The sequence below is a fragment of the Mus caroli genome, chromosome 17 (assembly GCF_900094665.2).
Source record: "Mus caroli chromosome 17, CAROLI_EIJ_v1.1, whole genome shotgun sequence".
Lineage (NCBI taxonomy): Eukaryota > Metazoa > Chordata > Mammalia > Rodentia > Muridae > Mus > Mus caroli.
The window spans coordinates 4,095,366-4,111,337 of NC_034586.1; the positions used below are offsets into that span (position 1 = coordinate 4,095,366).

Sequence of the window (15,972 nt, forward strand, 5' to 3'; positions counted from 1 at the left end):
ATGCAGTACCAGAAGAGGAGGCCAGAGAGGGCATTGGATCCCTTAAGACTAGATTAACAGATACTGGTGAGTTGCTGTGTGAGTGCTGGGAATCAAATCAGGTCCTTGGGGAAAGCAGTTCCTAACCACCGAACTGTCTCTCCACCCCCAAATAAATATTCTTTTTTTTAAAGATTTATTTGTTTATTTATTTATTTAATGTATATGAGTACACTGAATTTTATGTACGTGTACACACAGATGGTTGTGAGCCTTCATGTGGTTGTTGGGAATTGAGTTTAGGACCTCTGCTCGCTTCAAGTCAACCCCGCTCACTCTGGTCAACCCCACTTGCTCAGTCCCTGCTTGCTCTGGCCCAAAGATTTATTTATTATTATAAATAAGTATACTGTTGTGTACACTGGGGAATTCTCCAGGCCCTTAGCATAAATGGTGTCTTTGCTTAAGACTACCACCCATTCTGTGTCACTTGGTTTCCTTATAGCTCAGGAAAGGCTCTTCTACTGGGTGGGCAAAAACCTCCTTCCAGGTTTTTGTCAGGGATGTCAGGGAGTTCTTGGGGCTGGGCCACGTTCAGGCTGCAGCTGTGACATCCTTGCTACACCTATCTTCCTAAACCAGTTTTTTATCCTCTTCTCATATCTAGAAATCTTCCATCTCGTAGAGTGTTCTCACCAGACCTCACCATGTGGGCCTGTCTAGGTGGAAGACTGACCAAGCACATGCATGAGGTGGGACAGTTCTCTTTCAAACTCCATGTCTAAGAAATGTGCGCTGAAAAAATGAAAATCCTTGCTTGGGACAGACAGATCCAGCCAATCCCTGTACAGGGTTAGGAAAGAAGATTGCCCTGGGCTGGTGGGATCAAATGGGCCTGGGAGAGTTTCATTTTCAGGGTTTTATCTTTGGCTTTCATCTGGTCACTGAGATCTGAAGACTCTGTTGCAGGATTAGAGGGCAGAGGGTGGGAAAGTCCTGCCCTGAGAGCCTGTCAATCAGGAAGATGGGGGACTGGTTCTGTTTTGAGAGCCTGTTAGTCACAACAGAGAGATCCAGAACCGCTTAGCCAATTTTACTCTAGTCAGGTTTGGAAGATCGGATTTCTAGCATCCCTGAAGTCAATTCTGTTCCAAACGATGGAGCAGGACAGTGCACACTGGGCTGTCTGTCAGCATGTTCTGTGGCTCTGACCCGTCTTCCTTCTGTCTCTCTAGTTACCAGCTCTTCCAGCTCTCTGGATTCTCAAAGTCAGAAGGGAACCCTCAGCTTTGGGGAAGCGCTTGAGGCTATCTTCCTGGGATCGACAATCAACATCTAGGACTGGGCAGAGCTTGGTTCCAGGTGAGGATACATATGAGGGTACGGCTGAAGTGCACCGCTTCCCTAGGTCAGCGAGAGTCAATCCCCAAACCCGGCCCCCACCCAGGTACTAAGAGGCTTTGGAACATAAGAAATGGGGCTCAAGTTAGAAGGAGGGGATTCCAACGCAGGGAGCAGGGGTCGGTCCACTTCTGGGTTTTGCCGCTCTGCCACATACGGACTCCACCGCTATGAATCTATCACCTGGCGTCCTGGGTTACCGTGTGTGATAGTCAATGTTAATTGTTAACATGACTCACCTAGGAGGCAAGCCTCTTGGCATACCCGTCAGGGATTATCTCTTAGGGTGACTGACTGAGTTTGGAAGCCTCTGGGCAGCGCCCTTCATACCATGGGTCAGGGATCCGGACTCAATGCGGAAAAAGGAAGCCTGCTGAGTGGCAGCGTTCGTTGTTCTCCACCTCCTGACTGTTGATGGAATGTGACCCGCTGCCCCAAGCTCCTGTCCTCTTAACTTCCCCACAACGACAGATCAGACCCTTGAACTGTGAGCCAAAATCCTTCCTTAAGTTACTTTTGTATTATCTTTTCTTCTCCCTTGCTTCTCTGAGCCCCTCAGGGACTTTTTTCATCTTTCTGTTGTTTGACCGGAGGAACAGGCATGTTTAAGGAACTCTGGAAGGTATGACTTATCTCTCGGGAGTGCAGTCTAGAACTTCTATGGAAGGAAAGTTGGGGGCCACAGACTTCTCTTCCCCGGGGTTGGTTGGCCCTGTTCCTGCTCTTTCAATACCTCCTTCCCCCTCAAATCTTCCCACCTCTGAAGAAAATGATTCCTTGCAACGACAAACCAAGCACAGAAATAGCCGTCCTATTTGTGGCTTCAATGCAGGCAGCTTTATTTTTACAGTAAGTTGCTGTATTTTCTCTAAGCATAAATAATTATCTACCACAAATGAAACTCCAGCCCCATCTGTGATAGTTCCTGTTTTGTTGGTGGTGCCAATTCGTCACAAAACACTTGGCACCTTCTCCCACCCACTCACTCTGTGGGAGGAGAGCGATCCCTAGCAGAAGTCCCCTTCCCTGGAGACCAGCTGACCTCTTAGCTTCCTGGGAGCTCTGCTCTGCATTCACCTGGTGACTAGTAACAACTTCCAGACTGGGCGACTGGTCCTTGGCCAGAGTGGCCAGGCATCTCTGTTGTGATAAGAGATGGGACAAATAAATTGGTGTGCTCCTCTGTTCTGTTGACTTAAACAAGGAAGGTGGAGTCTTCTCTCTAGTTGGTCACTCTGCTCAGGATTCCACTACCCGCCTGGGGACAACTGTTCACCAAATCCGGACTGTCTCAGCTCTAAGAAGCTGCAAATGTGGACTGAGGAGCAGAGAAGATCCTTCTGTTCCATCCTTCCTTCCTTCCTCCTCTTCGCCCCTCCCGCATGCCATGCCAGGGGAACCTCTTGGCCAGCCCCTTTCTTGGCTCTCATTGGATCCTCCTGGCTCCTCATGAATCCCTCCCCACAGTGTGTCCTTCCTTTTCTACCTTGCAGTTTGTCCCTAGTGGGGTTTTCTGTCTCTCTCTCTGACTTTGCTCCTGAAACTTCTCCAGGAGGCAGGCCTTCCCCTCTGTTGGGACATGGAAATCAGGTAACGGGGAAGTGTTTTTGACATCTGGCCAGAGCTCACTGGTTCTGTTGACTTATCCTGTCTGTCTGCGTCTGCTGCTGGGACCAGCTGTGCTCTGAAGGTCTTTGGGGGTAAACCTCTGTCCTGTGGTGCCCACCCCTTCACCCCTGGCTCCCGGGAGAACTGAGAATGGGGTTTCCTGCAAGGCAATTGCTCTCCTGCCCTTCAGACCTGCTCTGGAAAGAGTTTAAGTGGACACCTGCTTTCCAATGGGTTGGAACCACCTTTCTTCCCCTTTGATCTGACTGGTTCCAGGGTCATTGCTGCTTCGTCGCTGTGGTAACCGGAGGAAGCCCTCTGAAAAGAAGAGGTGTGGAGCAAGGGTGGCACTTCACTGTGGGCGTGGCTACCTGTGGTCCTTCACTGTGGGCGTGGCTACTTGAGATCCAGGTGATCTAGAATTCTCTTGCTTGGTTTTATTTTGGGTTCTTGGAAAAAAGTGGGCAGAGGTCAGGGGAAAAGATGTTTAATGTTGTGTTTCCGAGTTCCTGTGTGAGAACCTGTACCTAACACAATTCCCGGGAAGGAATTTGCCTGTGTCCTGCCACAGGGCAGACAACCCTCCTCTACCACAGACCCCTCTACTTTGGCTTCCCTTCCTCTCCATTACCTCAGTCCAACTTTCTGCACTAAACTGTTCATGGAGATATACTCCAAGGACTTGTAAGAGGGAATGCATACTGAATTGTTTATCCATGTGCCTTCCTCTATGCAGAGTTAGACATACATGTCCCTTTTTTTGTTTTTGTTTTTGTTTTTTGTTTTTAGAGACAGGGTTTCTCTGTATAGCCCTGGTTGTCCTGGAACTCACTCTGTAGACCAGGCTGGCCCCGAACTCAGAAATCCGCCTGCCTCTGCCTCTCGAGTGCTGGGATTAAAGGCGTGCGCCACCACGCCCGGCTACGTGTCCCTTTTAATACTCATGCTTTTCTGAGGTAATATTAAAAATCCATTTTATAGTGAAGAACACTGAGTCTTCAAGAGCTCAGTGCAGGTCATGTGATCATTTCTGAGCTCAGCTAGGAATAGGAATGGGTCCTATGTATTCTGCCCTCTAAGACATCATAACGTCTCAGGAGCACCGTTCTCCTTAGCCCAGGCTGGCCCTTGTCTTTGAGGGTGACGAGTCACTTTGTGCTCTCCCCAGCCCATTCCCACTGTGGCTCAGGGCACAGATTTTCACTTGTGTGTCAGCGGATGATGCCATCTGAAGTTCCGCTTCTGCTGATAAGCGTGGGACCATCTGCCTAGTGCAGCTCAAATATTTCAGCAGTGGGAGAGCAGTTCTGACTTCAGAGACTCGTCTGCAGCAATCCTGGGAGATGCTGGGACTGGGGACCTGGCAGGCTGGCCGAGTATGGATGCCACAGGATTCAAAGGAGCCATTCCCTTGCTGTCACCTCTGACCCTTCCCGAGCAAAGGACACCAGGGAGTCCACGCTCCAGCGTGTGGAGTTGTTCAGATGCTCTTAACAAGCACAGTAAGATCTCTCCCGTTCTGAGAGCTGTCACCCAGGCAGCGATTTCTATGCCGATTGCTTTTTGTGGAGTCATATTTGCTGTCAGTGTGTGTTGGCAAAAACTTCTGTCTCCCACTGCCTTCATTTGGGGAAATTTGCTTTTCTGCTGGGGGAAATGTTCCCAGATACTGTTTTCCAACTTTTGGGTTGAAACTTCTGCCATAGCTTTGTCGTTGTCTTGACTCATGACTGGGAAGGTATGGAAGAATCAGAGGACTGATTCACAGATTGGATGGTGGATGTAGATGCTTTCAAGGTCACATCAGGAGTAAGAGAGGAACTGGGCTATAATAGTACTCGACTCCTGCTTGACAGAGCCACCGGGCATGGCTAGAGGCAAGCTGGGCAGGTTTCTCTTTGCTTTCCTTAGCACCAAAGTTTCTGAAGCCCTATCCAGTCCAGTGGTGACAGAGTATATACGAAGCAGGCTTTGGCATATCTTAGCGGTATTTCCAAGCCAGGGTGGCCTCTGGAGAAGGGAGGCTCAGCACTGTGGACAATTGAAGACTAAAGAGTTCTGGTGTGGGGCTGTCCTACATTTTGAAGGACATTCAGACACTAGATATGAGCTTGACATTCAGACACTAGATATGACACTCAACTGAGCTTGAACTCTAAGTGGCCAGGCATGCTAAATGCCCCAAGGGAGACATAATGCCCCTCTACCCTGGAAAACAGTGCACTAAGTTATTGTCCTGTAAACTCAGCAGGGGGACCTGTCCTTGCCTCTCTGCCCAGGTGGCTATGGTGTGAGGGTGATATGCTTAACACTGGACAGCTGTGCTGCCCCACACATGCCCTTCCTTGCAACGGATGTGCCATCTCACAAATGGCTTTCTATTTGTGCAGGTTAGTGTACACACACATACACACACACACACACACACACACACACACACACACACACACAGAGAGAGAGAGAGAGAGATGCATCTACACATTAAATTCCTGCTGGGGTCAACTTCTCTGTGGTTGCCTGGGAACGGGAGCAGGTTTCAGATACATACTCCTCCAATCCCTCGTTTATTGTTGTTTCTTTTATTTTTTTTCTGCCTCTATCCTTTCTTTCCCGACCCCTACCCCGATCTCCTGTCCCTCTCTCAGAAGATGTGTAGTCTGGGGCTCAGGAAAGACTGTTTAAATGAGCAGGAAGGCAGGAGGGGGCATCTGCTCCTGAGTTTCTAGAGAAGGTACATAAAGATGTGACATTTGTTGTTTTAAGAAGATAAAATGTATTATCATTTGTGTGTGTGTGTGTGTGTGTGTGTGTGCATTCGAGAGCACATGCATGGAGACATGAGTGGAGGTCAGAAGAGAAACTGATGGAGTCAGTTCTCTCTTTCCACCTTCAGTGGGTTGGAGGACTTGAACTCAGGTTCTCAGGATTGCATGCAAGTGCCTTCTGTCCGCATTCATTCTCCCCAATCTGCTATCAGCTCCACTGTGCAAAGTGCTCCTCACACATACAGGGGAGAGATGAGTAAGCCCCAGGAGGAGCTGTCAGGGACCTGGCTCTGCACACTCCCCTCCTTCCACGGTTAGGAACCTCACCATGCTTGCTCTGCTCTGCTGATGATTCATCCTCTCAGCCTGACATTTCCACAAGGCTCCTGTTGGCAAAGAACTCTCCAATCTCTAGATTTTCAGTTTCTAGTTTTTCTCCTATCTCAGCCTCCCAGAAATACATTAAAAAAAAATGCCAATTGTGTGAAGGAGCCAAGGTTTAGAGGGGCCAGGCTTCTTGGCTTAGGGCTTGCATCTGTGATCAGCTGGCTTGAAAGCTAAGCTCCTCAGCCAGACAGAGTTAGGCACAGACAGCAGAGACCTCTGCACCGTAATGGCGCATGATGAAGACTCTTTTGCAGTCTCTGCCACATCTACTGAGAAAACAATGACTGTTCTCAGAAATAAAGTTGACCACATTCTAGGCCCTTGACACTCGGAAGTCAGAGCCACTAGAGGGATCTTGCCGAGGGACTTCAGCCGCATCCAAGTAGATTCCAGTCTCCTTGGGAAAGAAGAGACTCTGACTTGACCAATGGCATGGAAATAATAAGATGCTGGCTGTCATTTACTCTGCCTTTGGCAATACATAGAAGGCAATTAGGGGTGTCACACCTGGGTTCTGTCACAAGACACAGAGCATGAGCCTTTGCGACACCTCAGCTCTCTGAAAGCCTTGATGTCTTTTATTGTTGTGCTTTTTCAGTGCTTTGAACCTGGACAGGTGAGGTCATTCTTAGAAGAAACACTGTAAAACCTGCTTCAAATCTGGCTGCTGTGGCTTAGCCAACCACAACAGGTAAAGACAGGTCTGAGGCTGGAGAGATGGAGAGATGGCTCAGCATGTTCTTGCAGAGGACTCCCCTTTCAGTTCCTAGCCCACACTGGGCAGCTCACAGCCACCTGTAACTCCAGCTCCAGGGGGTCTGATGGCCTCTTCTGGCCTGTGTGGGCACTACACTCAGCTGAGCATCACAGGCGCGCACACACACACATACGCAGAAACACACCATTAAAAATAAGAAATGAAAATCTTATTTTATTTTTTTAGAATTTCATGTATGAGTACTGTGTTTACACCATACACCCTTTCTTGTCCTTCCACTCCCTCTCACAGTCATGGGCGTCTTATTCTTTAAGTATTATTGGTATATATATATATATATATATATATATATACTCACATATACATATACATTTATAAATACAACCTTACGAGCCCCTTTAGCATCATCATACACTGTGTGTTTAAGGCTAGCCACTTGGGATTGGATAATGATCAAAGGACTCATTCCTGGAGAAGGTAGAGCTTCTCTGTCTCAGCAGCCATTAATAACTTGTAGCTTCTCATTTAGGGGTAAAGTCTTGCAATCCTTCCCCCATCTTTCTTGGCATAGCAACTGGTATTGTCATTTTTCAGGTCTTATTAGGCAGCTATATTTTTGAGACTTCACCGATGCAGCCTCTCTGGCCTATATAGAAGATGGTCTCTTGGCACAGATGTCCTGAGCCTCTGGGTCTCACAATCTTCCCGTCCCCTCTTCTTTGATGCTTCTGAGCCTTAGTTGTAGGGGTTGAAAAGTAGAATCTTTTTTATTTTAAAGATTTTTTTTTAAGATTTATTTATTAACTGTGTATACAGTGTTCTGCCTGCATGTATGCCTACACACCAGAAGAGGGCACCAGATCTCATTACAGATGGTTATGAGCCACCATGTGGTTGCTGGGAATTGAACTCAGGACATCTGGAAGAGCAACCAGTGTTGTAAACCTCTGAGCCATCTCTCCAGCCCCCCAAAAGTAGAATCTTAAAAAACAAACAAACAAAACCCAAAGAATTCAGAGAATTTATGCAGGGGTATCTGTGACCCAGAAAAAGAAACAGTTCAGTAGGGGATGCATAATATCAGAGAGCTACCCAATGCCAGAAAAAGGAAAAAATCCCAGATTCTCAGATCAATTTGTGACAGTTTAAGGACATAATAGAACCTCTACTAATTTTGAAGAAAACAAAAACCAAACCTTTTACACTCAGGTGTGAATGTACAAACTGCCTACTGTTGTTTTAATTCCTACAGATAGGTGGGTTTTACTAAGCACTGTCTTTCAGCTACTTCTCAAGGTGAGTGGTGTCTGCCTGAGCAGGGCAGGCAGCCCAACAGAGGGGTGGGGCACGGAGGAATGGGGCCCTGGCAGAGGATATCCACAGCAGACAGGGCAGGGCAGGAGGGCGTCTGTCTGTGTGGGAGGTAAAGGGGACATGGAGCCCCTGCTAAATGAGACAAGTGTTCCAAAGCAGGGCACAGTGGCAGTGTGGGCTGCTGAGTCACAGAGGAGGGCTTCTTAGCAGGTTGTTTGCACACATGTGAATGGTAAATGAGGGGAGCCAGGTACCTTACTGTCGTAGGAGGAAGTTATAAATATGGAGAGGTTGGTAAAGATGCATGTGTTTGTGTACACTCACCCGCATTTTATGAATCTGATTGTTAAGTACCTGGATGTGATTGTAAATTTGAATATATATATATATATATTTCAAATAATGATGAAAAATTAGAAGCAGTTGGTATGTTCAAGGTTGTAGGATTAGCAGAAAATAAATACATTTTAGAGACTACCCCGATAGGAAGAAATATAATATGTTATCAAGTGAGAAAATGTATGATAACAACCCTTATCCTAGACTGATCCCAATTTAAAACAAACAAACAAACAAAAATGTGTTTGAGCCATTGGGAAAAAATCTAAGGGACTATTGTGAATGTTTAATAAGGTTAATTTTGAGTACTTGTCTTATGTGTGAAATTTCCAAATATTCTGCTATGAGAACATTGTTTTATGATAGGAATAAAAGGTGATATAAATTAAAATCCTCCCATTTTGTATCATAGCTAAGTAGCTTACAGAGGAGCCCATTAGGGTGGCTTGGGTGGGGGGGCTTTTACCCAGGTAGGAATGGAAGAATCTGTCCCCAAGGGCCACTCCGTTTCTTGATGACTTTCCTAGAACTCTCTACATAGGCCATACCGTCTTCCAGCTTGTAGTAATCTTCCTCTGTGATTACTAATAGGAACATCAAGACAGACTTTCAATGTAGACAGGGTACAGGAATCCTGGACCCACCCAGACAAGATCACAATTTGAAATCAATCTTAGGTCTTAGAAGGCAATGGGTCCCATCCGTCAGGGAACATGGTGCCTTCAAGTCGTCAAATAGGAGGAGGGCTAGAGTAGAAGACAAAATGTAAGCACACAAGAAGACTTCTGCAAGGCGTGAGACCTGCAGCGGGGCGAGGCACAGGGCTTAGGTCGAGGCTTCTGGCTCACGGACCCTGTGTTAGTGGTGAGTGTTGGTCCACTGTCCAATCTCTCCAGCTTCCATTTGTCTGTGAAGTGAGAGGCTCTGCTAAACTAGTGCTTTGCTCTTTGTTGAGTGGGATACAAGGTCAGCTGTTGGCTGGCAGTCAGGAGACCTGGCCAACTCCCTGATTAGGATCTGTGAGCATTTTCAGGCTCCACTATGCTGCTGTCCAGGGCCCAGCAGCTGCTGTGAAGCAGTCATGGGTGGTGGAGCCCCTGTGAGGTTGTGCCTTGCAGAAAGGCTCTAGCATTAATCCTTCCTTTTCCTCCCTGTTAGATGAGGGCTACGATGGCTTCCCTCCCAGCCTCTCACACTGGTGAGAGTGTCCATAGTTAGGCAGCAAAGAAGGGGTCTTCGGATGTTAAAGCCTTAATGTCTGCACTCTGATGCTCCAGTAAACTTCATTCTCCCTAGGAGGTGCTTCCATGAGGAACAGGGAGGAGGGAGCGAAACTGTGATCCTGCCAGAGCCACTGACTAACGATGCCACCGAGACTGCCCCAAGCCTCTAGCCCTCTGTCCCCAATTAAGGTTCCCACCACTGTGTTCCCCACCAAGACCTGCCAGCCAGGTAAACATGCAGTCTGCAACTCCAGCTACTCTATAACGAGATGATTTGCGTGTCTGGACAAAGAGCCTGCTGTCCCAGAGCTGGGTCTACCTGGAGACAGGAAGTGGCCCCAGACCAGTCAGTCATCCCTCCGGGGAGGTGAGGCCTCTCGTCTGGGAGCTCAATGATGGTGTTTGTGGGCTGTTGGGAATGTGCGGCTAGAGTAAATTCTGAGCTGCCACTTTGGCTCTGCTCACATCGTGCTGTGCATGGTCAAATACCCCAGCTGCTCACAGCAGATGTGCAACAGATAAGACAGCTAGAAGCCTTGAGGAGGATAGGGATTGGAGAGATGGGTACAGAGGGCCAGCTGGTTCCCAGGCCTCCTAAACTGCTACTGGATAGTTGGAAATTCCTCTTGATTAACATTTGGGATGTGATTTTTTTTTAAAAAGCAATGTGTTCATTTAAGTAAAATCTCACTCTAACAAAACGGCGGAAGGATTATATTCGTTGTTTTTAGTGATAATTAGTTTTTGTAATTTAACTATTTGCATTCTAACCCCACGATCAATATTAGCCTGACTGTGCAGTTTGTGAATTTTACCCTAACTCAGAAAACAGTATTAATTCCCTCGGATGCCCTGGGCAGAAGGGAGTGCTGTTTCCCTGGGGGGAAAGCAGAGGTCCGTCTGTCTCCGCCCCCCAAACGCTGGGATTAAATGTGTGTGTACCACCATGCCCAGCTGGCCAAAACCATTCATTTTGTAGTACTGGGACTGAGACAGGATCTTACTACATAGTCCTGGCTAGCTTGGAGCTCACTGTGTAGACCAGGCTGGTCTTGGCTTTGTAAGGATCTTCCTGCTTCAGCTTCCTGAGTGCTAGGATTACAGACATGAACTATCATGTCCAGCTAGTAGGGACATTCTGTACCTCCTGTTTTTAATGCATGTTCCTGTCCACAGTGTTCTTTTTTCTTAAAATGCCTCCCCCTTCCCTGTACTGGCTAGTTTTGTGTCAACTTGACACAGCTGGAGTTATCACAGAGAAAGGAGCTTCAGTTGGGGAAATGCCTCCATGAGATCCAACTGTAAGGCATTTTCTCAATTAGTGATCAAGGGGGAAAGGCCCCTTGTGGGTGGTGCCATCTTTGGGCTGGTAGTCTTGATTCTGTAAGAGAGCAGGATAAGCAAGCCAGGGGAAGCAAGCCAGTAAAGAACATCCCTCCATGGCCTCTGCATCAGCTCCTGCTTTCTGACGTGCTTGAGTTCCAGTCCTGACTTCCTTCAGTGATGAACAGCAGTATGGAAGTGTAAGCCGAATAAACCCTTTTCTCCCCAACTTGCTTCTTGGTCATGATGTTTGTGCAGGAATAGAAACCCTGACTAAGACACCCCCTTATTCAGCAAATGAACTCCTGCTGACCTTTCAAACCCCAGTGATATAAGGCCTCCCTTAAAACCATGTAAAACTATACTTTGCTGTGTGCTTGCCTGGTTTTGGCAAGCTCGCCTTCATTCCACTCACAGAATTGAATTAGATTCTGTTCTTTCTCCCTGGCAAAACTACGCCGTGGTTCTTATTTTTAACACTCTGTACAATGACTTAAAATTCAATCTTGAAAGAATGGAGAAAGCCTGTTCCATCACCACAAAGAGAAATCTCTAACTATAGAATTAAATAAGGTGGGTTTGATTTTTTTAAAAAAAGACACGCAATTGGGCCCAAAGTGTTCAAACAGCTTTCTCAACTCTTTCTGTGAATTTAGTTAGAAGCTTTTTTGGGAAAGGGAGAAAAGTTGAACGGGGGTGGTGGGGGTGCTGGGGTGCTGGGGAACCTGGAACATAAAATGAAAGTGTGGGACACACATTTTTAGGGTTCGGGAGTAAGGAGAGGGGAGGGAGGCAGGCACAGTGGTGGGGATCCCTTGCACCCCATGATTACAATCAAATAGGAGAGCCCTCTTAGCAAGAAGCCAAGAGCTGATTGCTTTTGAGGCTGGAGGGACTTGAAACTTGAGCCTTGTCTGAGACAGCAGGATGCCCCTGTCACCTTTCCTAAGAACACAGCTTAGGTCTGGTTTTACACATTCCCAGTATTTGGTTTGAGTCTGCTCCTAAGAAGTTAGACTACCCATCTTTGTATGAGACATTTCGTTTTGTGAGCGTTTGAAGCCTGAGGTGTACTACAGGGTAGCCACCAGTCACTCGCTCCACACAGGAAGTGTGGCTCACTGCTAAACGTGTACCATTTCCTACAGGGTGGCCACTGGTCACCTGGTCCTGGTGAGCACAGGAGATATGTCACAGCCGCTAACGTAGATGCTACATGTGCAAGACACATCCTTTTTTTCAATTTTAATTTCATATTGGATAAATGATGAAATGCTATTTTGAACTCATCTGGTTAAATAAAATAGAGCATCAAAATAAATTTCTCTGGTTTATTTTTACTTCTTTAAAAATTATTTAATATTATTTGGATGAGTGTTTTGCCTGCATGTATGTATGCATGTATGTGCACCGCCTGCATGCCTATATCTGCAGAGGTCAGAAGATGGCACCAGATCCTCCATTGGGATGCTTGTAAGCCACTGGGTAGGTGCCGGGAATTGAACCTGGGTCTTCTGTAAGAGCAATAAGTTTCTAGTCACTGAGCCATCTCTCCAGGACCTAAACTTTCTAGCCACAATGTCAGGGTTATGATTTGTAGCTCTCTCTTTTTTATTTTATTTTATTTATTTCTCTCTGTGTGCATTCATAGGCATGCAGGTACATATGTATGTAGATGGGAATATTTATTTATGGAGGCCTGAAGTCAGTCTTGAGAGCTGTTCCTTGGCTGCTTTGCACTTTTTTTAAAAAAATAGGATCAATTACTGGCCTGGAACTTGCCACTTAGGCTAGGCTGACTGGCCAGAAAGCTCTAAGCATTTCTCTATCTCTTCCCAGTGCTGAGATTACAAATGTGTATCATCACACCTAGCTCTTATAAATACATGTTTTTTTTTTTTTGTTTTTTTTTTTTTTTTTTTTTTTTTTTTGAGACAGGGTTTCTCTGTGTAGCTCTGGCTGTCCTGGAACTCACTNTGTAGACCAGGCTGGCCTCGAACTCAGAAATCCGCCTGCCTCTGCCTCCCGAGTGCTGGGATTAAAGGTGTGCGCCACCATGCCTGGCAAATACATGTTTTTATGTGTGTAACTTTTTATCTGCATGTGTGTGTATAGGCCACATGTATACAGTACCCACAGAAGCCAGAAGAGGACGCTGTATGTACCAGAACTGGAATTACAGATTCTGAGCCTCTATATGGGTGCTGGGAACTGAACCCAGGTCCTCTGCAACCACTGACCCATCTCTCCAGGCCCCACACCTAGGTGTTTTTGTTGTTGTTGTTGTTGTTTATTTGTTTGCTTTTAAAATGTGGGTTTAGGGGATCCAACTCAGTTTCTTGTGCTTGCAAAGATCACACTTTCCTAACTGAGTCACCCTCACCCCTCAGCTGTCTCTTTCATTTCAATTCTTGAAACTTTCATACATTTTGTTTGTTTGATTTATCTACAGAAAATGACCTGAAGTGATCCAGGGCAAGAACTCCTCATGGACCAGTCAAATATGACATCCCTCGCTGAAGAGAAAGCCATGAATACCTCCAGCAGAAATGCCTCCCTGGGGAGCTCACACCCACCCATTCCCATAGTGCACTGGGTCATCATGAGCATCTCCCCTCTGGGCTTTGTGGAGAATGGGACCCTACTCTGGTTCCTCTGCTTCCGGATGAGGAGAAATCCCTTCACGGTCTACATTACCCACTTGTCCATTGCTGATATCTCTCTTCTGTTCTGTATTTTTATCCTGTCCATTGACTATGCTTTAGACTATGAACTCTCTTCTGGCCATCACTACACAATCGTGACATTATCGGTGACTTTTCTATTTGGCTACAACACGGGCCTCTATCTGCTGACAGCCATCAGTGTGGAGAGGTGCCTATCGGTCCTCTACCCCATATGGTACAGATGCCACCGCCCCAAGCACCAGTCGGCATTCGTCTGTGCCCTTCTGTGGGCACTTTCGTGCTTGGTGACCACCATGGAGTATGTCATGTGTATTGACAGCGGAGAAGAGAGTCATTCTCGGAGTGACTGCCGGGCGGTCATCATCTTCATAGCCATCCTCAGCTTCTTGGTCTTCACTCCGCTCATGTTAGTGTCCAGCACCATCTTGGTGGTGAAGATACGGAAGAACACGTGGGCCTCCCATTCTTCGAAGCTGTACATTGTCATCATGGTCACCATTATCATATTCCTCATCTTTGCCATGCCCATGCGGGTCCTCTACTTACTGTACTATGAGTACTGGTCAGCCTTTGGGAACCTGCATAACATCTCCTTGCTTTTCTCCACCATCAACAGCAGCGCCAACCCTTTCATCTACTTTTTTGTGGGCAGCAGTAAGAAGAAGCGCTTCAGGGAGTCCTTAAAAGTCGTCCTGACCAGGGCTTTCAAAGATGAAATGCAACCCAGGCGCCAGGAGGGCAACGGCAACACTGTATCCATTGAGACTGTGGTCTGAGGATAGCAGGGGAAATTGTGGACAGAAACAGTGGAATGCTGGGGGCTTTTAGCTTGTGCTTGGAATGCAATTTAAGTCCACTTAAATCTCCTAACTATGATACAGAGGGAAGCATTCTGCATGCATGGGGGTCATGCACTGATGGGTTTGTATTGTTACCTATACATGTGATACGATGGGCTCTGTCTTTTCTATCGTTATCAAAGACTCATTCTTCTCGTAGCTGTCTGGTAGTGATCAACAGTGAACTATAAAGACTGCTCTAGCAGGAAGTATCCCAAATGTGACCTGGAGAACCTGGGGAGGCCATGTAATGACTGCTGTGTGCTCCTATGTGACCTCAGGCAAGTGGCTTGGGGGAGCTTGGTTTCCTCCACTTAGTGGAAGTAGTGACAATCTGTAGCCCAGGTTATTGTCTAGTCTGATGAGGTAGGCAAGGCACCCAGCTCATTGTCAAAGTTCAATAAATATCCATCTCTCCTCATCCTTTAACTAGAACACAAAGTGCTTATACAAATATTGCCTGGTGTTTATAAATGTTGAATGTAGATCCCCAAAGGTCTTTTGGCTTGTAGCATGAAAGCTTTTTGTGGTCTAACACCTCCGCTGAGACATCGGCAATTGTTACAATCAAGGCAGCCACATATTGGGACATCATTTGAAATTCTGGAAACAAACATTTGTTCCCTCTTGGAAGAGCTTCACATGGCTTTCCTTAGGGAATAACACATGGAGTGGAAGCCTATGCTTGGAAATCTTTTCACTGCACATACAATTTCACAAATGGAACTTAATTCAGGAGTTTCTGAGGACAACTGTGCTCTTGAAGACCTGTTCCCCATAGTGATGGGTTATTTATAGCTAGGAAGTTCTTGCCTGCAGCTTCATACACATCTCTGCACCTGATGCCTCTTTTTCCTGAGGCTCTGTGTGTTTGTGTGCGCATGTATACATGTACTCATGCTACAGCTTACATACGTGTGAATGTGTGTGTCTGCATATGTGGGGTGTGTGTGTGTGCATCTATGTGAGTATGTGAGTGTACACATTGTGCTCACGGCTGGACAAGGAGTCTTCATCCATCACTTTCCACCTTATTCATCGAGACAGGCTCTCTCAGTGGAATCCAGAGTCACCAACTGGGATGGATAGTCTAACGTACTAGCTTGCTTTGGGGATCATTGTTTCTACCTTCCTAACACAGGGCTTAGAGACAGGCTACCATACACACTCAGCATTTGTGTGGGTACCGGGGAATCCTGCTTCTCACTCTTGCATGACAAGTGTTTTGCCACAGACATCAGACTTTTTGTGTCTCATCATTCTGAGAAGGGGGCTCCTGGTGAGAGCTAACAGGATACCAACACATCTTGAAGGGATCTGAATGCTTTTCCTTAAAACCGACCTCTGAAGGGCCTCTCCACTCAGGACTGGCTCAGGCAAGCTGTTTCC

General features: G+C 46.7%; 1 protein-coding gene across 1 annotated transcript; it reads left to right on the forward strand.

The window, feature by feature from the left end:
* Positions 1 to 4,237: 4,237 nt before the first annotated feature.
* Positions 4,238 to 15,183, forward strand: Mas1 (MAS1 proto-oncogene, G protein-coupled receptor). The gene is made up of 2 exons (XM_029471233.1): positions 4,238 to 4,490; positions 13,510 to 15,183. The coding sequence occupies exon 2, from the start codon at positions 13,546 to 13,548 to the stop codon at positions 14,518 to 14,520; it is 975 nt and encodes a 324-aa protein (XP_029327093.1). The 5' UTR covers positions 4,238 to 4,490; positions 13,510 to 13,545; the 3' UTR covers positions 14,521 to 15,183.
* The last annotated feature ends 789 nt before the right edge of the window (positions 15,184 to 15,972 follow it).